At 41.3% G+C, this 26,276-nt stretch overlaps 1 protein-coding gene across 1 annotated transcript in view; it reads left to right on the forward strand.

Annotated features, from left to right (window-relative positions):
• LOC143348333 (uncharacterized) overlaps window positions 1–26,276 on the forward strand; it is an 81,527-nt gene that overhangs the window by 14,760 nt on the left and 40,491 nt on the right. The window contains exon 3 of the mRNA XM_076778421.1: window positions 24,186–24,329. Coding sequence (XP_076634536.1) covers window positions 24,186–24,329 — 144 coding nt within the window. The remainder of the gene's footprint in view (window positions 1–24,185; window positions 24,330–26,276) is intronic.

Genomic DNA, 26,276 nt, shown 5'->3' on the forward strand with positions numbered 1-26,276 from the left:
GATTTTCTTCTTTTTTCGCGACGCCGATTTCCGTGTGCTAAATTTCCGACCTGGGCGAATTTCACGCCCCTTTATTCTCGGAAGTAACTGCGTTTTATATGGTCCACGCGAAACGTCGCGTTTCCCCCCCACGAGAATTGAACGCGCGTGCCATTAATGATAATACTTGTAATTGTCTAAAATTATTTCACCACGCTGCGTACAGTTTCGTGATTAAGGTATTTTCTAATCCAGCAACCCGGTTGTACGATTTTATTTCATTCTACATTTAACGGTACAGAACTAATAAATATTGTTCGTTGATAATTTACGTCGAATTTGATCGATGGAACGACATAAATACATTTGTAAAATATCATTTGAATGCAACTGTTGGTGTTCGATAAAAACATGTGCCATCAATGCCAAATTAAATCCAGAGTTAATGACCTCTCTGAGTCTGTTAATTTCCTTAAAATATTAATTACAATCCTTTCGAAACTAATACTAACGCGTGTATAAGAGGGAATAACTGTATGGCTTGTCCAACATGTCTGACCATTACTCGTTGTTTCTACTTGAATTGGATATTTGTAAGTATCGATACGATATTATTTATTTCAACTGATTCCAACTAGTTAGGAGGTAGTAAAGTCAGTGGAGAACAAACGACACCGTACTACGAACAATGTTTAACTTTTGTACGTAAATATTTTACGCGCAATAGTTGATTTCAAATTTTATCCTTTTATATATAAATTCTGTGTTGTCGAATCAATAAAGTGAAAAATAAATCCGCAAGCGTATCGACGGTGAAAACGTCCATCCATCTGAAAGGGGTAAACAGAAAATTCACTGGTTCAAGTTTCTGGGGTAAGTGCTGTTTCTTGCAGTCCTTTTTACCAGAAAACGTCCTCGTCTACCTCGCTCCTTGGCTACCCCTTTTAGGAACGATGTTTCTAAAGGCAACATAACGTCAGATTACTTGGCGTCCCCTCGCATCTGTAATTTCTCCTATAAATCATCCTCTGGCTCGTTAACCATGGGTCTTCGAGTCATTAGCCATCGATTGGGTATCTTTTTCAAAATATCGAGACGCGCGATCAAACCAAATATCGTCGAATCGTGCATTTCACATTCTAACCTTACGTATATATATTTACTAAAAAAAAGTGCAATTCTCCAGATGCATGAAATCATTTCCAAATTATCATTTGGTATAATTTTATTTTGCCTCGCATCTTTGTCTGTAGCTGTAATGATTAGTAATAAAACATTATACAGGGTGTTCGGCCACTCCTGGGAAAAATTTTAATGGGAGATTCTAGAGGCCAAAATAAGACGAAAATCAAGAATAAAAAGTTATTAATGTTTAAAGTTCCGCTCGTACTGAATTTTTTTCTCGAAAATGCGCAAGATTTCGAAGGTATGTCTATTCATCAAAAATTATTGTAATTTATCCCCACAGCTAACAATATTTTTTTCAGAACGATTTGAAATATTTTAATTTTATCGAAAAATTTCACACTTTCTCGAATTTTTTTCTGGAAAGTGGCTAAGATTTCGGGGGTATGTGTATTGATCAAAAATGATTATGATTGACCCCCGCAGCCGAAAGTAATTTTTTTTTTCGCCAAAAAATTTGAGCACCTGTCCCCTGTCAATTTTCCTTAAAAATTCGTTTTTGATTTTTAATAAATTTGTTTGACGCTATACAGAAAAGTTGATTAATACTTTTTTGTAAGTATCCATGAACTCTAGTTTAGAAAAAAATTTCATTGAAATATATTCACTATTATAGGAGTTATGGCTGTTTGAAAATTGGGCCATTTTTATGGGGTTTTTCTCATTTTTTAGGGTCAAGGAACAACTTTTTCAATTTTGTTAGCATTTCTACATATACTTCACCAAAATACGCGTTGATTGCCATTTGAAACATTAAAATCCTCCAATCCGTTCAGGAGTTATGATATTTTAAAGATTCGCATGAAAATTCGGGCAGACATTTCTGACCAGAAATTATACTTTCGGTAAGGAATTTTTTTCTCCAAACTGGGTAGGATTTCCGGGGTATGTCTATTCACCAAAAATGCTTGTAATTAACCCCTGCAACTGAAAATATTTTTTCCAAAAGGATTTGAAATTTTTTAATTTCGCCAAAAAATTTCACCACCTTCCTGAATTTTTTTCTCGAAAGTGGATAGGAATTCGGCGGTATGTGTATTCACCAAAAATGATTGTAATTGATCTCCGCAACCTAAAATAATTTTTTCAGAACGATTTGAAATTTTTGAATTTAATTGTTAATAACTTTTTAACGAAGCCTCCATCAACAAATTGGTATTCTTGATTTTCGTCTTATTTTGGCCTCTAGAATCCTCCATTAAAATTTTTCCCAGGGGTGGCCGAACACCCTGTATAAGAGAAGAAATATATTATTAACCTCGAGTTAACGGTCTCCAATGGTTTCGAAGATATAGATTCGTCCCATTTATTCGGGGTACCCTGTATAAAGTCGTCGAAAATGTGCAATTCCAGCGAATCGTCGCGGAGGATATCACAGGGGTGGATGTCGCCCAGCAGCTAAGGGCGTAGTTTGTCTTCGTAAGGAAAAAATCGAGGTGCGAGGAAAGGAATCGCGGCTAACAGGATTTTTGGATTAAAGTAACACGTTCCCCGGTAATTGTTTCCTTGTCCCTTTGTTCAATCCCGAAGAGGGCTTTCTGAGAATAGTATTGGAGGAGGGTGTCTTTTCGCGGAGCAACGTTTAAGCAAAAGGATCGCGTCGTTTCTTTGCTCTTGCCGACTCGTGAATTCGGTCTCGAATAAGCCCGGTAACTTCGTTAAATGCGCATTTCGTTGAACGACTTGCTACGATAAAGTGTCTCGGTACGTTTCAGCCAGGAAAATGTAGCCATTCGTGGAAGAAAATTCAACGAACAACAAACAACGTGCATGAAACGCACACCGACGTCTTATAAAAACTCAGTGTTTTATTATGCAAAATTCAAAGTACGATGTTTAGGGAATTTGTTGGGAAAGTAACGTTGAAATTAAGGTCGAAATGGCGGAATGGTTGAAGTCCATTTAGCGAGACCCAATTTAAATATCAACCCTTTTCTTTCCAAAGATCGAATTTTACATATCTCTTTTCTATTTTAAATTTATTTCGATATCGTTGATATGTAGTTTTCGAACAAAAAGAAAATCTGTGGCTAAAATGGCGGCGATTCACCGAACACCAGGATATTTCACGAATGATTTACGACCAACAAATTGTTTCCCGTCTGTTTTCCGCGGCGTATCGGAAATTTCTTTACGGTTAGTTCGGTCGCGACGTTACTCTTTTTCTCTCTCGGAACTATTAACGGACCTTCCTCCCCGAAAGTAACGTTGTACCCGTGTCTCATTACCCGTGTTTCAAATCGACCGTGATCGATACTCGATCGAGCTCCTATCGTATTCGTCTTCGTCGCGGAAGACAGCGTCTGGAGAGCATAGGCGACGTCGAAACAGTCAGGAGAAAAGGGACAAGGTAGTAAACGGTATTTTGAGATCGAACAAAGAAACCTCGAGGGTACTCCTGCGGGGGAGTATCGGCTGGAAAAGTGGCTGTTTTACGGACACAACGAAACATCGGTACTCGCGAGCACGACTTCGTTTCTCTCTTTTCGCGAGAAAGGGAAAAGGTTCGAGAAAGGAAGTGGAGGAACTCGACGATACTCGCGGCGATCGCGGTACAAAACGTCTCAAAGAGTTTCCGTCGGTTCAAACGGGGTTTCCTACTCTTTCTACGGTCGAGCTAACCGTCTGCGCGATAAAACGAATACATACTTTACAGTTCTCGAGAGACGGGACCCCGAACAAGATATTTCGACCATGTTATTTCGATGTTGGGCGATCGGCGAAATGAGCTCGAAGAAGGTTTATACGAAGACGCTAATCGTATCGATACTGAGATACGGTAACAACAATTTTACGAGTGCAACGACGTGTCGTGAATGCTCGTGAATAATGCACGAGGGTTCCGACCGGAAGGAAATCAAGCAGAGAGGGCGGTAAAACAAACCAGTTGTTGCTTTATACCAGCAAGGTTTGATCCTTAAAGCAGACGAAATCTGTGTCGGGTCTTTCAAATTGTTTTTCTGATTGTTTTCTTTTTTTAATTGCGGATGGAAACCTTTTTCTCGACACAAATTATATTATTCTTGTTTTTGTCCGCGTAGCGTATTTAATTCTGATTTATTGTATCGTAATGTCGAAAATATTTACGCAAGATTGTATTAACTTGATAATTTATTTAAGAAAATATAAAGTAATTGAACTTTACGACTTTCAAAAGTAAATATGGTACATGCTCGATTCGTAGGAGTAAAAAATTGATTTTTCTTAGATACAGTAAGAAACACATTCTTACATAAAGTAATGTTCCTTTTTTAAGAATATAACGAGAATTTCCTTTACTTTATTTGGAAACTTTCTCGATCAATATCCAAGACTGTTTTGCGATAATTTAAATGCTTGAAAGGAAATTTTATACGTAATTGACGCGCGAAGTTTTCGTATTTAGAATAGGTAAACTTGGTTTGAGGCAAACGATACTCATTCCTACGATGAGATTTACGAATAATTATTAAAGGAAATGCGCGCCATATGGCGCGTCACGCAGCAGCTTATGATTATACAATCGCGCCATATGGTGTGCTCGAAAGTTACGGAGTTAAGGGTTAAAGACGCTGGTAGAATCGATTACGATTTCAATTTTACTCCCGCAGTAAATAGTAAATATAAAAAGTACTTTGAGATCTGACATTTTAAATTTCTACAGTCCTCTTCTTACAAAAATACAACTAAAATTCCCCTCTGCATGGGTAATAATATAATAGCAAATCGTTTTGTAGTCAACCAACTATTGCTTAGTTTCGCCGCAGTTTGCAGCGAGGGAAACGCCTTGCACTTTATAGTTAGTCACGCGTGTTTGAATTCACCGGCGACCCAAGAAAGTATAAAATACGAGTGGTTCGGAGTAAAATGGGAAAGAAAGAAGCGACGTTGGTAAGGCCAGAAATCAGATGGAACAGGAGAAAGTAAAGCAGAGTAAGAGAGAGAGAGAGAGGGAGTAGTATTTCGGAATCGAACAATGAAACCTCGAGGGTCCTTGGGGGAGTAGCAGCGGGAAAAGTGGCTGTTTTACGGGCACAACAGAGTGCGCGACTCGTCGCACGGGCACAATGTGACGACTTGAGAGGTAGAAGTTGAAGAAGCGGAAGTACGTTCGGTTCTTGGCCCGACGTCCGACGCGGGGCGTCGCGCTGCACGCCGCGATGGGATCTCAAGGACGGGTTCGAAACACGTTCCACAAAATAGGGGGAACAGAACGAATGAAAAATAAGCGTTATCTGGGTCCGAGAAGACCCACCGACGAAAGATAAAAGACTTCTCGAGGCAGAAATGACTTGGAGAATCGATTTTTCTCCTTTAAGTCGGTGACGGTGGGCCTCCAATTTATCATCTTCGTTTCGGAAAGCCGTGTTTCACGCGGGCCAGATACGCGACGTTAATTGTGAAAATTTCGAAGGTAGCCGCGGTATATCATCGTTTGGCCGGACAACGGGTCTCTCTCGGCGATCCTCCGCCCCTCTGGTTGCCCTCTGTCCCTCGGTTTTTTTCATCCCCCGTAGCACCGGCATCCGGCGATCGATCTTTGTCACCACCTGCGAGCAAACATCCGCACGTACGCACGCACGCACACGCCGCCTCCAAATAGGTTTCGCGTGTGTGCCCGCGGCAAACACGGGTTCCCAGACAATGCGAACGGGACGAAGGATTCATATTTCCCGATGCGCGTTGACCGGTACACCGCGGCTATCGGAGAACGCGAGGGGGTAGGAAGGAGCGAACCCGGTCTCGCGGGTGGCTCACGGATCAGAGATAAACCGAGAACCCGGGAGGGGGACGAGGGTGGGGGGAAAAAAAAAAACGACGGCGCGGCGTGAAAGTTGCTGCGGGCTGTGAAACTTCGGAATATGGAGACGGAATAACCGATACCGAAGAGACGAGGAGGCGCGACCACTCTGGAAACAAGGAGGAGCGTGCAAATATTTTTCCAACCCCCGGGAAAATCGAGCTTCCTCTTTCCATACTTTCATTCACTAAACCTCCGCCCCCGTTTTCTCCGCGCGCTCCTCGCAATCTCGATGTCTCTGTATTCGCTCCACTTCCTCGTTCTGTTCTCCTTCACCTCGTTCGCTTCCCCTTTCGAATCTGTTTTTTTCCCTTCCCGCGGCGTCAACTTCTTGGTCGCTTCATCGATCTTTCCGACGACCAACTTTGATCGAGTAAGACGCTTTTCACCCTCTCGCGTTCCACGGGTTTCTTTAATTCCTCTCTGTTAACGCTAAATCTACCGACACTCGGCGTATACCCATTCCTACCATGAGTCTTTCTTTTTCTCTTTTACGAGGCGACGTGCTTCTAATTTTCGAATTATTCGTAAGATATCTTTCTATTTTACGTTTTTAAAATCCGTACAAAGATATCCAATACTTTTACTCAAAATGAACATACTTGGTACTCTAACTTTGTATAGAAAATTTAGAAACTACGTCGAAATTGTTTAATTTTCATCGGATAGGAGATAAGGAATTTTGTTTCAAGTCAAAGAATACAATTATTTACGAAAAAATGCTGGCTAGTAATTATGCAAACATCCTGTATACAGATTTAAATTCATTTTCAATTAAATAAATAATTTATAATCTAATCTTATCGTGCATCAGTCGTATGATCGATAGGAATTGCTGAAACTTGTTTGGATATATAACGTCAAAGTAAATGTTAAAACAAATATAGAAGACAGCCTAAAATATAGTAGTTGGTATAGTCATTGGATAGAGGATGAAATGCCCTTTAAAATGAGCGTTTGTACAAGTCGATAGCTCAATTAGTTCCGGAGATATGACAATTTTTGTTTCAAGTCGATGCGGTGGCTGGTTCCGGAGATATAAGGGTTAGAAGCGTTTGTTTACGTTCATTGACGCGAGGCGAATAAACGCGCGCGCGTAAAATAGTAAACAATGCGTAGTAAATTCTTGGAAATACTACGACTTCCGCGTCACGCGACTGTCTCGACTCACGCGCGACAAGGAGGTCCCGTCGGACGCGTCGGACGAAGACAGAGATAGTCAAATTGACAAAATTACCCCTTTACATAAATTGCGATATCTCGAAAACGAAAAGTCGGATCGACAAAAACCAAAAACCATTTTAAAGGGGAGGCCTTGCCGCTTCTAACAATGGCTCAATTGTTAATAAAACATTACTAGTTTCGAAACTGCACGCGTCTAAAGTTTAACTATTTTTAATACGTGTCCTTAGACTGTTCTAAGATAATAGCAACTGAAGATTCTCTCCTTTCATCTTTGCTATTTCCTATTTACATCAAGACGGACTATATAATCGTTATATTCTTTTGCAAACGTAAAGTGATTGAATTCAATTGGACAATCTTCGTTTAAATCGACAAAGTAAAACTAAAACTTTTCCTTCGATTTGGTTCTATTTAGTTTGGCTAATTGAAATAAGAATGATCGTTTTAATTAATTTCTAGGGAATTTCAGTTTATTTTTCTATAACCGTCCGATCGCTCAGACAGTTTTATCCCCTATTTTAAAGTTTAAATCGGGCGTTTAATGCGTTTTATCAACTCGCAGTTGAGTTTGATCTGACGTTTGGATTTAAATTAATTACCGAAAGCTTTAATGAGATAATAAACTGTTTCGAAAAGTCTAATTCACGTCGTAGGTGATCCGACAGGGGATTGTTCGAGGCTCGTTGTATCTGGGTCGATTTAACCGTCAGTCATTCAGAAAGCTCATTTGAGTTTTCGCGTACATATTTCCCTCTGCAAACGTTTAAGGAGAAAAATGTCGGGATTTCTAACCGAATGAACTTCTCGTGCGGCCTTCGTACCGTGTTTGCTCATATCTATCCTGTATAGCAGCTATCATCTCCCACGGAGTCTAGCTTGATATTATTGGAACGCGAACAACCCTCTCACGGCGTTCTCGGCGTAGAACCGTAAGCCCTTAAGAAACCGAGACCCTTCTCCATACATCATCGGGAAATGACAGAGCACGTAACGCGATGTGACGCGAACCGGTGCGAAGTGACGGTGAACACATCGAGTCATCGTTCATCATTCGCATAATGCCGCAAATATTCTCTTCTTTCGTCCGGTGTCGACGCCCGCGATCAATCGACGAAACAATACCTGGAAAAGGCGATTAATTTCCACCCGTATCGAGTTCCTTGAAATCGATAAAGCCTCGTTCATTAATTATCAATTCGTTCAGTTAAATTCAGAGTTTATTTTTATTTATTTTCCTGGAGGTCACTGTTCGGAAACGCTTTTGGCTTTTGTTTGTGGGGAACAAACTTTGATGCAGCGTATATTAGTTATTTTAAACTGCTTTTCATAAATTCGATAAATTCGTTGTGTCATTTATAATTATTTGAAACGTAGTTTTCACGCAACATTCGAACTTTAAAAAGTGAAGAAAGATGTAATATTAAACAAATTAAATTCTTATGCTAAATATTTATGTTTTATACAGTGTTGTGTAGTATTGTCGCGAACTGTGGCAATTCTAGAATCATACCAAGTTACGAACAGTTGTTCTTTTGAAACGAGTACCGAAAATGGACACTTTCCGATTTTTGTTCGAATCGGGAATAATGTCGCACGATCCTCGCGTTAGTTTGTACTCGACGAGCGTAGCAATAGACATAATATCTCGGACGACTTGGCGCCATTGGCGAATTCTCGAAACTTGGTCGCTTTCTAAGCTCTTTCGAGGCGAACAGCATCTCGCCGAGGGAAGGTTTCCGTTTCCGCAACCGAGTCTGACGAGGCACGCGCGGTTAATTAAAGCCTGGGACAGAGGTTGGTTAATTAGCGAGACGTCGATACCGCGTAATTAGCAATTATTACCGTCAAAATCTCTCGGGAAAGAGAACGTCTCGCCGTAGGAAAAGCGGCCACGGCTCTCGATACACCAGCAAATTTTAATTAATTCGATTCGCGGCACGCTCGTGCACAAATAGGTTTCACGACCTGGGTTAACATTTTCACGCATTTAGGACAATAAATGGCATAATGCAATAATATGTTCTTGCGTACCAATAATACACAGATTCTGTCTGAATCTTTGTTTACCCTCTTACCGCTATTACCAAATTTTTAGCTTCTTTTCCTTGTATCATGAAACTAATTATACTCTAATCAGCAGATTCTATCTGAATCTTTCGGTACTCTCTTATCATACCAAATTTCAAACTTTCTTTTCCTTTTACGCGTGTCTTCTATTCGAAATTACGTTATAGTTTTCTTGTAACAATCGTGCAGTATGTGCAATCAAAATCGTAAAATAGTCATTTATCGAATCAGTTAAATGGTTTATATTTTTAGAGAAATATTTTTTCCAAGTGTTTCGTTTTCATTCCTATGAATGTTTGTTCTACGTTCACCCAGTATTCCGCAGTCTTATAAATGAATATTGTAAAAAAATTGTCAACTGTTAGGGGTTAAGCTCGTTGGCTTATTCAATCCCATTTCTACATTGCCGTCTTCTTCTCGCATGTAGTGGCATCCTTTTGTTCCTCTTATGTTTAAGTACAGGATTTAGTTGGCTTAGGTCAGGATTAGGTAGAGAACAGCCTTATTTGTAAGACGATCTTATTTTCCCTGAACCTCGCCCTTTCGCCCTGTTTCCATATAATGCAATGTTCCTGTACTCGTATTTTTTAATATAGTATATGTTATTTTGCTTAATAGCTTAGTGCGATACCATTGAACATTTAAATTTCGATGTCTGGGGCTAAGTTTCAAGACCACTCTACTTAAAAAAAATGAACAGCATCGCAAGTTTGAAAGCTAAGTATTTGTAATTATATATACAGTTTTTTAAATTAGTAAGGTATATACAGAATGTTCCAAAATTATATGTCAGAACCACCACAGTGGGATCCACCAAAAATTCTGCCCGGAAAATTGTCCTTGACCGACTTTATCAAGGTCGAATCTTATTACGATTTCAAAGGAACCACACGTCGCAACTCGATCATTCTCTTGACAAATTCTATATTAAAGTCTTATCAATTTAGAATTTATTTTAACGTTTGCAAAGTTTGCTACAGAAATTTTATACCATTTTCCTTGGATGTTTCTTTATGGAGATGTTTCATAACCACGGGGATATCACCGCATATTATTTTATTTTCTTATTGCTTTCTTATTTAACATCTTTTTTACACGCCTGTGCAAAGAGGCGAGGAATAGCTACACGCTGCTTAAAACCCGGCTTCGTTAATTTACGAACCGTCCGACTACCGAGGAATAATTTCTCTTTTGAAAGATGAAACGAAATCCATGGAGCGTAGAGTTAATACGACGAATGAAATCGTTAAATTAAATAAATCAAATAAAGTAAATAAATTTTGCTGGATATTAATAAGCGGGAGTAGCGTTGCAACGCTGAAAATCCAACATCAATTATTCGCTCGGTGGTTCACTAACGATCGAGTGCTACACAGACTTAATTATTCGAGATCGGATCAGCGATTTCCTGCTGATCAAAAGCGATTCTCGATAGCCCGGACCGATGAAATCCTTGGTTCTTTCCGGTATTTTGCCTCGATTGGCATTGATAATTGAGAAGGTGCCTTTGAAGGCACATCGTGTTTATCGAACAATGGATAAAAGTGTTTCTCGTTCTCTGCCCTTTGTTCTCTCGTAGCAATGGGTGTAATTGGAACTGAAAATTCGTTCGTTATCGGGAAACTCGAGGAACGAGTAACCGAAAACATCGAATCTACTTCTCCTTTTTTCGTTGTCGAAATAGCGAGAATAACAATAGTTGATATTTTTGAAACGGAACCTCCGTAAAAACTTTTGTTTCAAAATATTGAGTCAGACTTGATATTTCATGCTCTTTAAAGAACATATTATATATTATATGAATTCTCTCCAACGAGAGAACCTTGTTTATTATTTATCATCATCATCAAATGTTATACCCAATTTGTTCGTCGAGGAAGAATTGTCTTCCAAGTTATTCGTGGGATCCCGTAAAAAAATTTGTTCTGTTTTCTGTGTGTCAATGGATGCTGACCCGTTAAACAAATAAATAATTACTAATTAAAATCGCGACACTTTTACCCAATTGTTTTCAAACGATTCGACGTGGACGTAGCGAAAGGATTCGTTGTTTTTTACGTTGTTGGGGCGCGATCGAGTCGAATGCAGGACACGCGAAAAAAGAACGTGTAATTAATTTGAAGGGCGTCTGGACAAATTCCAATCAAAGTGTGCAAATATTAGAAAGCATATCGCGTTCTACCGCGTCGGCCTCCCAACCAATTACCGTTCTCGCTTGATACGACGATCGCACGCGCGGATAACGAAACGTTATTATCGCGTAAGGCCGGCGCGTTTCGTCGATCGAGACGACTTAGAAAAATGCCTGGCCGTCGTCGTCGATCCAGGAAAACGAGTTCCCCGAAGTAATCTTCGTTAACGAATCGTGAACGACGGAAATAATTTTCACGCACGGAAATTTCACGTGTGATTCGCGGAAACGAATTTACCCCATTTTCAACAACGTCGAAAGAAACTGTTCGAAACCGTGGTCAATACTGACGCGAGGTCACGCTCAACATACTAGGACCGTGGACGAGATATTTTATTTATTCGATGAACCATGAGACGTTGAAGAATTTTTATTCCCGCGACGCGCGATGGTCGCAACTTGAGAGCATGGAGGACACAATATTTCACTTCGTAATGTTCAATCACTCGTGAGGATATATTACGAGAGCTGTGATATCTGATAAGGTTATTAAAATTAAAGTTTAGTTCAACACTTTGACTACTACGTCGGTCATATATGGGTGACAGGATTTTCCACTGTGAAACTAGAAAAATTAGGGAAATAAATTTGAATAGGATTTACGAATTTTAGTAATGTTACCGAAACAAATTTTAAGTTACGCGGTTTACTATGGTTTAAAATCAAAATTTTAGTCTTGCGGATAATTGTACGATTTTCGTTTGGTAGTGAACGCTTTCCTAACACGACAACTCGATAACGTGTTTTATTATTATAAAATATTAGTTATTTTTCGCAGCCGCTTTTCTTCGAAAAGAACGATTTCGTTCGATCGAAATTCGATGCAGGAGTAAAGTTATCGCGCAGGATTAACCGCGTTCAATCACAATTATCCGTGGAAAGGTGGATGACCTCCGCCGTCGTCGTCGCTTCGTATATTATCCTTTACTTCACGCTCGCGACAGTCCCGCGGTTGTACGTTTCAGGGCTTACATACCGGGTCGGCCATTTATCCGCGTATCAGTCGACGAAATGCAGCTAAAACCTCTGGTGTCTGAGCTCTCTGCGCCCGTGTAACGTAGCGTCGTCTCTTCCATCCTCGAGTCAACCTCGAGTCACGGAGACCTGTTACCTCGACGAATGACACGTAGAAAGCATCCCTCTGGATACGGAGGACACCCCCCTTGGGTTCTACCGATGGATCGTGAACCCTGGCGCCCCGGGATGAATGGTGGGGCACGAAGACCGTGGGGATCGTAACTTAAATCCAGAAGTGATCATTTTAATAGGTCCAAATTAATTTCTCGCGAGAATGCTGCACCGGAAGCCAGCCGCTGGAAAGAGAACCGGGCCAGCCTAGGAGTGCAACGATGGCAGAGAACCTGGTGGGCGGGTTGGAAGGGGACGCGCAGAGGGGGAAGGGTGAGTTCCAGAGGGGCCACAGCGGCAAGGGTGGACGGGGGAGGGAGGGTTTAACCGAGGGGCTCTGCCTGCTGGAACCTCGAGGTTAGCGGTTGGATAGAGGCCGATGGGCGAGGGTGGCGGAGGGCGTGGGGCATAGATTATGAGATGGGTGACATTCTCTGACATTTTAGTAATGTCGGCACCACCTAACCCACCTCCCCGGTGCTGGTATTTGGTACCCAAGGGGCATGCGGGCATAGTTCGCCACGGCGAGGCGCGGTGCCCGCTACAATTCGCCCTGGCAAGTTTCTCCGGCTAATTACCATACAGTGTCTTGTGGCGCGCTGCCGAGGCTGGGGGCCGCTTTAATAGAGATTTCGGGGCTGTTCGAACACCCCCCCGGAAACCGGTCAGCTTTGAATTATGACGGAAACTCGGTTTCTGCGGAGTCTACGCTCGTTTAGTCTCGTTTTTCGATCGTTTTCTTACCCAGTCTGCTGACCGGGTACAGTAATGATTCCTTAAGAGGACCAGGCGGTCAGAAAATCGATTTTTCTTTTCGAAAGTAATACTATTCAGAAATGAAATGCCAAAGATTCATGACGTGGTGAAAAATGAGGATTTGGAGGAGATGAAAATGTCGAACGTCGGGAGTATTGACTGCATTGACTAGTGCTCGTTGAAGTAAATAAAACGAAGTTTCCTCGACACATTCTCGACTTACTTTTTCACGTAGAATTACCCCCTTACCGTGACGCGTTTGTAAATTACGTAACATAAAATTTGTCTTAATAAATATCGCGAATCCTATTCAAATGTATTTCCCTCGACGTTTCAACTTGAGAATTAATTGTTTCAGTCCCATGGTGAAAAATCCTGTCGCCTCTACATACATATATGGATGATGTAGCAATCACTTTTTTTTTTTTGCCGCGACACACAGCTTTGCGACAGAGTTCTCGAAAAAATATTGAAATTCCTAACGAGTTGCCGTCGATTGGCGCGCGCCAGAGAGAATAACTCGAAGAAAGGCTTGGATGGTAGGTTCGTACTGTTAGCGACGGTTTATTAGTTTCATCCCCGGGGTCCCGCAAGTCGACAGGTTTTCGATCGAACGCTGTCGCTAGTGTAAATACGGTTATCCGGCCTGATTGATGCCGCGACGCTTTAACGAGATCGCACGGTCGTTTTAACGAACTCCCGTCGAGGAAATGGCGTATCCGGGAAAAGATGCCGTAAATTCTATCCTATCGCGAGAAGGAACGTTGCTACGGTGTAAGCTCTGCACGCGGGGATCGCGGCGTCGATAAATCCGTCGGCGGTGTCGTCGTCGAAGTTTGAAAAGTAAATCGAATCGAACGGACGATGTAATAACGCGTCGCCGGGGGTGAAAGCAATTTCTACGAAGCGGTTCCGGCGACTTGTAAGTGCCGTTGCCATCGAGACCCGGAAGAACAATATCTTGTTCTTCGGTGTTGACGGAGGCCACGTGGAAAGTCGCTCGAAAAATATAAACGGGAACAGAACGAGGAAAGAAAAAAAGAAAAAAAACAAAAACGACAAAAGGAAACTCGGGGGGGGAGAAACGAGGGGTCGAAGGGGGGAACGAAAGGCGGAGAGAAAAGACACAGATAGAAGCAAAGGCTTTCCGGCGAGCGCATACAAATGCATGCAGTTGCGCCAGGCTGCACTTTCGCGGAATACTATTAATTTCGTATTCATTCCTTCTTTTCACGCCTCGGTTCCTCGATTCATGATCGCCGACTCGTTAACACTTCTATCTCCCCCCATCGTTCACATTTTCTTGTCGTCGACGACAAAATATCTCGATCCCTGAAAATTTCAAGACTCTTTCGCGCCGCCACGGCCGCATTACAATGCGACGTATGCAAATACGGTCGTGTTCGCGTGGCCAACGGGTCACAATAGAGAGACGAAGGATCGAGAGATCGTCACACAGTGTATATTTGCGATCACGCGGTGGCGAACCTCTCGATTCGCTCGCCTCGGCTGAGAATGATAATCGAGGGCAAATAATCGAAGTTAAACTTAATATGGATAATATATGGTCTCTCGTGTGGTCGATTCGTGAAACCTTTTTCGATTTTATTCTATGCAAATCAACGTGTCCCGTGGCGTTTAACGGCCATGAATACTCTACGATATTCGATAAACTAGAATTATGTATTGCAGAAAATTTTATTTTCAATTAACCCTTATGTGGACTCTCAATCTCAACTGAATTATTTCATTTAATGCTGATTTTTACCAAATTGGTAAATGGTAATCAACTTTACATATATTAAACAATTATAGGTTTAAACTTGCGGAGTATTCGAACAATAATCCGCTTAAGGGTTAAACTCTGCTCGAGCAGGTCAATGTCGACAACATCAAAATCGAATAAACTTTATTTCCGTGTTACAAAATCCGAATAACGAGCAACGAATAACGAAAAATAATTTTCATTTGGATTTCATTGATAAATTTGTTCGCAAATTGGGAAGAGTCAATGGATTGTTTAAACTGACATCCAGGCAGGCGAAGCCACCGGCAAAAGTTGATTGTCGAATGAATCCAAAAAATTTTGATTCGTTATATGGAAATGAAATTCATTCAACCCCGCTCCAACTTTTATTTCTAGTAAATTGCAGCGCGTTAATTGCTCGGGAGTACTGAAGTTAATTAACTACGACGCGTGTCCGCGATCAGTCCATAACGCACCTCTTTTTCCAACGATAAATTTGAAACAAATATTTCCTTCTCGAACAGTATTACCACGATATAGAAAGTGTTTAATTACGGATGGGCAATTTTCTAAAGAATGATCCAAGATAAAAATTGGTGTTCGAGTTGTTGCTAAAAATATGAAGAAACATTTTCTTTATTATATGTAGAAGGTAGGGATAAAGGTTATGGAACCATTTTATGGGAACTTAAATTTTCTTTAAGATTTGTTTAAAACATTTTTCTTTGGTTGTTCGCGTAACTCGACGTGTATGGTACGAAGGATCGTTTATGAGACATTTTTCAGTTATTTCAGTATGCAGATTTAGCTTCTTGAATATTTACTTGTGTTAGATGTTATCCATACTAATTATACATATTCCTCCCCTCTGGAATGTTCTCATTGTATATGCCTGTGTGTGTGAATATTATAAAATATTATAAAAAAATAATTCAACCACTCTTTGGAATCGACAACTTGTATTTCTGAATATACTTTTGTGACTACAGTTCCCGCACTCGCCAACAGAGCGCTACGCTCTCATCTCTCTCACAAGTGCTCCACCTACCCCCTATTTCTATATATACACTCTTTGACCACCCTTACTCGATAAGTCCCCGCTAGCAGGCCCAGGACAAGACACTCTCTTCTTTTCTCCTTAGCATGATATTCTTGAGTGTTTGAAATCTGAAATTTTCCTCAAATAACGTTTGAATTCGAATGAACGAACCTCTTTGCACGAAGCACGCAAAAAAAGCCGTCGAAACTTTATTACGCGCGTTCGTTAATCGACAGACTCTCGAAGCCGCGTCTCGAAAGGAAAGGCGCGCGACGGCCTCAGAACGCGTTTTAATATTTCTCACGAGCCTTGGCGCATGTACCAGCCATCTAAGGGCGGGGGCAGACTCTTCGTATTTCCGTCGTAAAAGCCCTGAACCGTTCGGAGGAGGGGGAGGAGAGGGATCTCTTAGGCCGGTCGTAATATACGAACGAAACGGACGAGAAAACCAACGAACGGAAGAAAACGTTTGGAAAAGAGAGAGACTGGGCCACCGAGACGTCCTAGGCTCGTAAGTAGTTTTATTAAGGGGTTCCTTTCGGAAAACCGTGCAGGATGGTTGAATATACATCGGGAGAGATATATGTGATATCGATTACCGTTTGGGGGTTCCGATATTACGCCTGTACCCCTTCGCGCCCCTTCTCCGTCCACCCCTTTTGCCTCTCATTCTACATAGTACCCCGATGGTACTCTACATATCTCTCGCTCTTCTCCGCCCCCATCTGGCTCTCTATCCGTCTCCCGTTCCCTTTTCTCTTTCCATCTATGGGCACTGTCGCATATTTCTCCGTCTCCTCTCCGCTTTCGTGTGCTTCTCCCCTCGCCCAGACACGCAACGCACACCCACGCTCGACCATATTCTTGGTTCTTGTATATAGGGAAATTGTATGTGCATAGGGAGCAGGACGGTAGCCCCCCGCGAAATAACTTTGGAGTATCTACACACAGTGGCGTACGCCGCTGAAAGAGGTCCCGACTCTCGGTTATATACCACATATACGAACGTGTGTACATAGATTTTTTACATACCTATGTATATTTTGACCCTTTAAATAACCGAGGAGAGCAGACGCGATGTGCCATCGTTCGTGCGACACGTTAAATTGGATATAGTAAAAGTAAAAAGTGGCTTTCTCGAACTGTCTGTACACACGTCTTGACTACGGTCGCACGAATCAACGATTCTGAGAATCTAATATTTATAGATAGAAAAACAGTGAGAAGCATCGGTATTTTAAACTCCTCAAATTGTCCACGAAAACGAAACTTGGTTTTTAGGCAATTGTCTAAAGTCTTGTTAAAATTCGAGGGTCTTGAGATTTACTTTTTCTAGAACCTTAAAGCGACAGTGAATGCGTTAAATGATCGAAGATGACACGGATCGTTTGTACAGTTCTCGTTGCGTGGCACGTTAAATCGAATGAAATGCTCGAACGTAATTGTTTCGACGCTCGTTACAGTAAAAAATGGGTCGTTGGAACGATTAGGTAACTCGTCGAACAACGTAAACTGGATGATTCGGTCACGTTCGATAAACGGCTCGATCGTTGCATAAACGTCGCTCGCATTCCCCGGAGGTCATACCCTGAACGAAATATGTCAGGGAAAAATCTTGTTCGTCCCTGGAATAGCGTTTCGCGGCCCTCGGAAGAATAACTCCGGTGAATTATATAGGTCCGGAGAAATGTTCCGGGCAAAGGATATATTTTTACCCTTTAAATAACTGAAGAAGGTAGACGGCGTTCTTTGCCACCGTCTTGAATAATACACCCCTCGTAGCTGCAAAAAGGAACCGTTCCAAAACCGTGATCTTCTTCCACGATACGCAATTAAATTCCCCCTCCTGTAAATGTATTTTTTACCGCTCTCCCGCCACTCCGTATACTCGGATCCCGAATAAGAAGACGCAAGAATTAATGCGCGAGAAGATCCACGGCTTCATCGTGCTTTTTATTACTCGACGAGAAAGCACTTTAAAACTGGGTGTACGCCGTTGGTCCGATTAAACTATTTAGTCCGGTCGAACGCGATCGATGACTTCGACTAGACCCTACGATCGGGCAATATTTTATTTCAGAATTAAATTTGTAAATTTGAATTAACGAACTTGTAAAAAATCTCTAAACACTGGATAGAAGCCAGTTTGTGCGGTTCTGCGAGCAAGTCAAAAGAGGAATATTGAATATATTAGCGTTGAAGGTGTGTAATAAAATTAATAAGTAAAAAATCGACAGGTGTTCTCTAGAAAACTTGTACAAAGAAAGTGTATTTCATATTTTCAAATTAATTTTCTTTTACGAAAACGAGTAAATTACTGGTACAGTTACTTTTGTACAGCCAATATTGATATTCGTGCAGTGATATAGGATACTTGTGGAATAAAATAATTAACTAAAGAATAGACAGGTATATACAATTAATTAATGGGAGATTCTAGAGGCCAAAACAAGACGAAAATTAGGAATACCAATTTGTTGATGGAGGCTTCCTTAAAAAGTTATTAACGTTTCAAGTTCTGTTCGTGCTGAATTTTTTCTCGAGAATGCGCAGGATTTCGGGGGTATGCCTATTGACCAAAAATGATTGTAATTGACCCCTGCAAACAAAAATAATTTTTCCAAAACGATTTGAAATTTTTTAATTTTGTCGAAAAATTTCACACCTTCTCGAATTTTTTTTTAGAAAGTGGGTACGATTTCGGGGGTATGCGTATTCACCAAAAATGATTGAAATTGACCCCCGCAACCGAAAATAATTTTTCTAGAACGATTTGAAATTTTTTTTTTCGTCGAAAAATTTGGGACCTACCCCCTTCGATTTTTCTTAAGAATTCGTTTTTCATTTTTAGTATTTTTGTTTGACGCCCTACAGAAAAGTTGTCTAATACTTTTTTGTAGGTACCCATGAGCACTACTTCAGAAAAAAGTTTCATTGAAATATATTCACAATTGTAGGAGTTATAGCTGTTTGAAAATTGAACCATTTTTATGGGGTTTTTCTCATTTTGCGGGGTCAAGGAACAACTTCTCGAATATTTTTGCGATTTGTACATATTCTCCACCAAAATACGCGTAGTTTGCTTTTTTAAACATTAAAATCGTCCAATCCGTTCAGAAGTTATGACGTTTTAAAGATTCACATGAAAATTCGGGCAGACATTTCTGGCCAGAAATTAGATTTTCGGTAAGGAATTTTTTTCTCGAAACTGAGTAGGATTTCGGGGTTATGTGTAATGACAAAAAATGATTGCAATTGACCCCTGCAACTAAAAATAATTTTTCTATGACGATTCGAAAGTCTTTTTTTTTCATCCAAAACTTTCAGCACTATTTAACAATTACCTGCGTTATCGATTATTCTAACGAACTAATAATTCCTGTAAACCCATAATAATTTTCGTAATAATTTCGGAGGTTTTCTCAAAAAGTTGCGTCCTTCGATCTGCCCGCAGGAAATAATATAAGAAATCTCTCATACAACCCCTGGCAGAAAATTTCCGATCATGCACATTAATACCAATTTTATAAAAAAACTGCCGTGTTTTATGATTATAAAATATTATTATACAGGGTGTTCGGTCACCCCTGGGAAAAATTTTAATGGGAGATTCTAGAGGCCAAAGTAGGACGAAAATCAAGAATACCAATTTGTTGATGGAGGCTTCGTTAAAAAGTTATTAACGTTTAAAGTTCCGCTCGTACTGAATTTTTTTCTCGAAAGTGGGTAGGATTTCGGAGGTATGTGTAATGACCAAAAATGATTATACTCGATTCCCGCATCCAAAAATAATTTTTTCAGAATAATTTGAAATTTTTTAATTTAGTTTTTTAATAACTTTTTAACGAAGCCTCAGCCAAGAAATTGATACCTTTGATTTTCGTTTCATTTTACTACATTATACATTAAAATTTTTCCAGGGGTGGCCGTACACCCTGTATAGAACCTTGGTTTTACTGAAAACGTTGTACGAAGAAAATTAATTCCATATTTTCAAATTAATTTTTCCACACGATACGAGTGAATTACCGGCACGGTTACGGAATACTCGGTGCAAGTGGAACTTTTGCACAGCCGCGACTTTGAAATTCATGGAATGACGCACGATACCAGGAGCTTTCGGTATCGCGGCCAGAATCGTCGGTTCGTCTCGAGCCTCTCTCGGCCCAGAAAATAATTCCACGGAACATTTTGCGAACAAGAGGGAACCCATTCAACGGAACAATTCCGAGGGGCCACTTACGAGGGCCACGGAAACCTAGAGACTATGCTCGATAGTAATATAGTAGCGTTTAGTAGGACGAGGCTATTATCCCCGTACGCGAAACATGCATCCGTGGAGTGGCTGGGAAGGGAGAAAAAAGTAATAAAACGTTACGCAACGCGACCGAACGTTTTCAGGAATCGAGTCTCGGGTCGCACGGAAACCGTTACAGCCGGGGAATGCGGACGTAACTACGCCATTGTCTACGAAGACTGGTTGTCGGGGGGGGTAGTAGAGCCGATAGATGTCTCGGGGATCCTTCTCGATATCAATCCATCGTGTCTGCGCGCTCGGCGATGCCGGTTTTCCATTAGAATGGAAACGGGCTCTTGGAAGTCTGGCGGATTCAGGCCTTTTTTACGGCAGTCTTGTAGCGCGGCTCGCGTTTAAAATCAATGTTCAATGCACATACGGCTTCCTTCGCTTTGTCCGGATAGCGGAGATGGATGTACTCCGTAGAAGGGGATCCGAGCGACGGTGGTGCGCGAGCCGGTGTGTGCGTGAGCGCACACGTATGCCACGGTTCGAGTGTACGCGTTCTTTCAGGGATATTCGGATGGGAATACATATATAGGGTGGCTCGCAGGCGACGTTGAGAAATCGAGGGTGAGTCTTTAAAGCGGCGCACGAAGGAACGGAAAACCAATTACAGACGCGACAAGCTTTCCCGATTGGCTCCCTCCCGATTAAATTCTTTTTCTAGTTCTCGCATCCACTTTGACGCGTTTCTTTTCGCAGCCGTCATCGGGGAACCGGACGATACGCGTCGTTACGAAATGGCGTGTCTTGACCTCCATAACGACCGCCAGCGTTTAGTATGGCTTCTTATTCGTTCACGGTACAGACAAACGCGGCTCTCCCCAAGGGTCAGCCGAGTACCGCGACAGTTAGAGAGGGACGTATACATATACAGGGTGTTCGGCCACCCCTGGGAAAAATTTTAATGTGGGATTCTAGAGGCCAAAATAAGACGAAAATCAAGAATACCAATTTATTGATGGAGGCTTCGTTAAACAATTATTAACGTTTAAAGTTCCGACCGTACTGAATTTTTTTCTCGAAAATGCGCAAGATTTCGGGGATATGTCTATTCACCAAAAATGCTTGTAATTGACCCCCGCAACTGAAAATAATTTTTTTAAAACGATTTGAAATTTTTTAATTTCATCGAAAAATTTCACACCTTCTCGAATTTTTTTCTAGAAAATGGGTAGGATTTCGAGAGCATGTCTATTCACCAAAAATGATTGTAATTGACCCCCGCAACCGAAAATAATTTTTTTAGAATTAATTAAAAATTTATTTTTTCGTCGAAAAATTTAGGCTACCCCTTGTCGATTTTTCTTAAAAATTCCTTTTTCATTTTTAGTAATTTTGTCTGACGCCCTACAGAAAAGTTGTCTAATATTTTTTTGTAGGTACCCATGAGCTCTACTTCAGAGAAAAGTTTCATTGAAATATATTCACAATTGTAGGAGTTATGGCTGTTTGAATATTGGACCATTTTTATGGGGTTTTTCTCATTTTGCGGGGACAAGGACCAACTTTTCGAATATTTTTAGAATTTCTACATATTCTCCATCAAAATACGCGTAGTTTGTTTTTTTAAACATCAAAATCGTCCAATCCGTTCAGAAGTTATGACGTTTTAAAGATTCGCATGAAAATTCGGGCAGACATTTCTGGCCAGAAATTATATTTTCGGTAAGGAATTTTTTTCTCGAAACTGAGTAGGATTTCGGGGGTATGTTTATTGACCAAAAATGATTGCAATTGACCCCTGCAACTAAAAATAATTTTTCCAAGACGATTCAAAAGTCTTTTTTTTTCACCCAAAACTTTCAGCACTTACTCGAATTTTTTTCTCGAAAGTGGGTAGGATTTCGAGTGTATGTCTATTCACCAAAAATGATTGTAATTGACCCCCGCAACCGAAAATAATTTTTCCAGAACGATTTGAAATTTTTGAATTTAATTGTTAATAACTTTTTAACGAAGCCTCCATCAAGAAATTAGTATTCTTGATTTTCGTCTTATTTTGGCCTCTAGAATCTTCCATTAAAATTTTTCCCAGGGGTGGCCGAACACCCTGTATAGTCCGGGCCACAATATAGCGAGGTCGTAAACTCGAGTTGTCAAAGTTTACACGTTTCAGCTCCCGAAACAAGTGAATTGACAGAAATATGGGCAGCTAAGGGCCTTAGACCATAGTCAGGGCCGTACGAAGAAATATTTTATCTAGTGTCGCCATTTTTAAAAAGTCATTTTTAGAGCTATCGTAACAGGTAAATATCTGCTTATAATATATGCATCTAGAAAATGAAAAAAGGTAGTTCAGTTACGGACGCAGAAAAACATTCAGAAAGGCACCCTCAAACAAGATGTCATGTACGGCCCTAAATGCCGCAGCAGGAGGTCGGTCCCAACCCTCAAGAGTTTGGTTTACAACCTTGCTATATTTTGGCCCGGACTATACGCGAAATTCGATCGTGTGATTGCCTATTAGAAACGAGGAAATATGAGAAATAAAGTTGTAGGTTTACCGTCGCCCAGTGTCTCGACAACTTTCGTCCTATCGTAATATTCATACCTTCCAGTTACAAAGCGTACGCGATAGCGTGAACTTTAACAATGCGGTTACACGTGCCGCCTTGAAACTGCCGGCTGCACTTTGAGGCACGGAGCAACATTATAAAGGCCAACTTCGAGGGTCTGGGCTATCAACTTCCTCCAAGATTTCCCTCATCGACTTCGGAGCACGCGTGGCACTCGCCCCGTTCCGCGAGGGAGAATATCGCGATAGATTAGGAAGCGGAACCAAATCTTTGGCAGGTTGTTAGACAACAATGTCGAAAATTAAATAAATTCCTCTCTCTTTGTCACTGTGCTTCTGTTATTAAGCTTCTTTCGAGGCCCTTTCGATGGTCTGACGTAAAAATGTCTCGTATAGAAGTTAATCGGTATTTAATCGACAAGAAATTCCAGTTGCTTAAATTTAAAAACAAATTTATTTTCGATCAAAAATTAAGATCACTGTTGTATTTTTAAATGGAACTAGGTATTTTTAACTTCATAGTATTCCCTTCAATGACATCTGCAGATCATTGTCTAGCAGGTCGTTGAAAAAACACCTAGTTTCATTTAAAAATATAACAGTGATCAATTTGTTTTTTAATTTAAGTAACTGCAACTTCTTGTCAGTTAAATACCGATTAACTTCGATAGGAGACATTTCTACGTCAGACCATCGAAAGGGGCTGAAAAATCGTGGGTTACGGTAGAACATAAATATAAACAGAAAATGACACGTTTCGATTGCACTATGAGTGATCAAAAAAATGATATTTGTTCCGTATCTATGTCATTGGTACCGTATCATTATATGTGCTATTGCCTTGTATTAGATACTATTTTATTTTATAATCTTTAAAGTTAGTTACCTCGTCATTTACGTAATTCTGTATTCATAGTTCATTTATTATGTACTCGGTAACAAATAACGTACTCCGTGCAGAATCTTCGTAGAACGTTAATTATTTTTTATTAATACTACTACTTACACTAAAGCCTGTCTATCAGAAAACAGTATAAAAAGAAAACATTAAGAAGTGGTACGAAATATAACGATATTTTTACAGTTGAGGTAGAGAACAGTGCTCGTAGATAAACGATATACAATACGGAAACACGCGTAGACCAAAACAGAATTAATATCGAGATTTATAATTGAATTATAAATCGTACATTTTTTAATATTAAAGTTTACGAGGTTCTCTGACACTGTGATCGCCAGAAAGGCTGTCGTGCAGAATTCGTTCCTGCGTGTAATCGGTATTTCTAACTTTTGGCTCGTTTGCATTCCAGGTATCCTGCACGGGGGGTGAAAGGCGCAGCGAGAAATCAACGTCGTTCGACATAGACAGCGTCTCCGTCGCCTCGACGAACGAGAACAGTGACATCGTTTACATTTTCACGGCTTCGGGGTTTCATCCAGCGGGCGCGTATTCCGTAAGTCTCATTCAATTCCTTTGCTTTCGCGCTCAAAGGCGATCTTGCGAGACCGCAAACAAGCATACTGTATATGCGGGACCATTGTCGCCGTGTACAAGACCGCGGCCTCCTCGAGATGCTTTATTCCTCCCATCCTTCGGGATCCTTTTGTCGACCCCGCTGGCCCTTTTTAGAAATATATTCCGTGACACCGCGAGCGGCCGGGGGGGTGACCTGGATCGCCCCCGTCCGTCGTCCCCGGCGCACGAAAATTTACTTTAACGAGCGACGAGAAGGGAACTTTTGTGCTTTTCATCGGCGCGCGCTACGCCCGGAAAAGGAAATTCGATCGGGACGGGCCTCGCCGAATGTATTCAAACGATCTCAAGTATTTACGTCGTTTCTTCTTGGCCGCGGGGCGTCGCGGCGAGGATCCCAGAGCGCGTGGCGCGTCGACGCCGACGTCGCGCCGCGGTGAATACGAAATTTATTAAATTTTTCTTTCGTCGAACGTACGAACGGGTAGATAGATTCCTGACAGTCGACGTCGGGTTAAAGAACGCCGGAATATCGCGAAGACGTGTATGGTGTGTGGGGTTTTCCAACGTTACGCGGTAAATTGACTCCCTAATCGATCCGTCGGTGTTCGACTTTCTTTAAGGGGACCAGGCAGTCGGATTGAGCCGTTTTGTAAGGGCTTATTAAAAAAAAAAATGATTACGTACAAATAATTTCCCTTTTACACGATGTTTTGCTAGCTTCAAATATATACGAATACAAATTTTTGATTGTTCTCTTTATTTTATATTATTCTCAAATCCTTATTTCTCGCCACAACGTAACGAAACTTTGGCATTTAATTTCTGAATAGTATTACTTTCGAAAAACATCGATTTTCTGACTGCGTGGTCCCCTTAAGAATCTTGAGAACGTCCCGCGAACCCAGCGCGCGCCCAACACCAGTTGCTTCTTGGTAGAAATTGGTAAATCACGGTGTTTATCGGCACGCAAGATCATCGGGTAAACTGGGTGGTTCGCAGGCGCGCGTACACGCGGATTTTCAATCTCTTTTCGAGCGCGAAGCGTCTCGAGACGCTTCTTGCGGCGCGCCGGGGTGCTGGAACGCGTCAAAAATCCTCTCTCGAGGACGCATTTCCGTGATACTTTCCGATCGCCCGGAGGCTCGAGAACCACTCTACCGTTTCCCTTCTACGGTGCATGGAAGCTTTCTTCCCCACCCGGGCGCCGTTCTCCGCCCAGCTTCCAGCTTTTCGTCTCCTTGTTCCGCGCGCCTTTCTCGTCGTGCCATTTAGTCTTTCAGGTCTCCCGCCCAACTCTCTCTCCTCTTCTCGTCGTTTTCGCGACAGATTCCATCAACGTTTGGGACCCCCGTTCAGCCCGCGGCGTCGTCGTCTCTCGAGCTAGAACGATCGGTAACCTAACAAACTCGCGGAGATCCAAAGGAACGCGACGCGAGACTCGAAATAACTACACTAGAACCTCTTGGTAATTATTTACTTTAGGGGACCTCAACTCCGATTTTGGTGATTTTGAAATATATTATGGGAAATCAGATTCCGAACAACTTTTTCTTGTACACATAACCGCCGCAGTGTCTTAGTTTCCGAGTTCTACAGGCGGAACTTTAAACGTTGATAACTTTTTAGCAAATCAACAAATTGGTATTCTTGATTTTCGTCTTATTTTGGCCTCTAGAATCTCCTATTAAAATTTTTTCCAAGAGTGGCCGAGCACTTGTGAGAGAGTCAGGAGCGTAATCATCGTTCGCGTTAATTATACAGGCACAAGAAATAATTCGAAACAAATACGCAATAGTAAAGAAGAAAACCCTACTGTTAAGAACCGCAGAACGTTCGTAAATCGTTTCGACTATCCATAACGCAGATTTTGACGATAAAACGAGACATTATTGTAAACAGAACGTTTCGTGACTCCGCCATTAGC

This window comes from Colletes latitarsis, chromosome 11, assembly GCF_051014445.1.
Source record: "Colletes latitarsis isolate SP2378_abdomen chromosome 11, iyColLati1, whole genome shotgun sequence".
Classification (NCBI taxonomy): domain Eukaryota; kingdom Metazoa; phylum Arthropoda; class Insecta; order Hymenoptera; family Colletidae; genus Colletes; species Colletes latitarsis.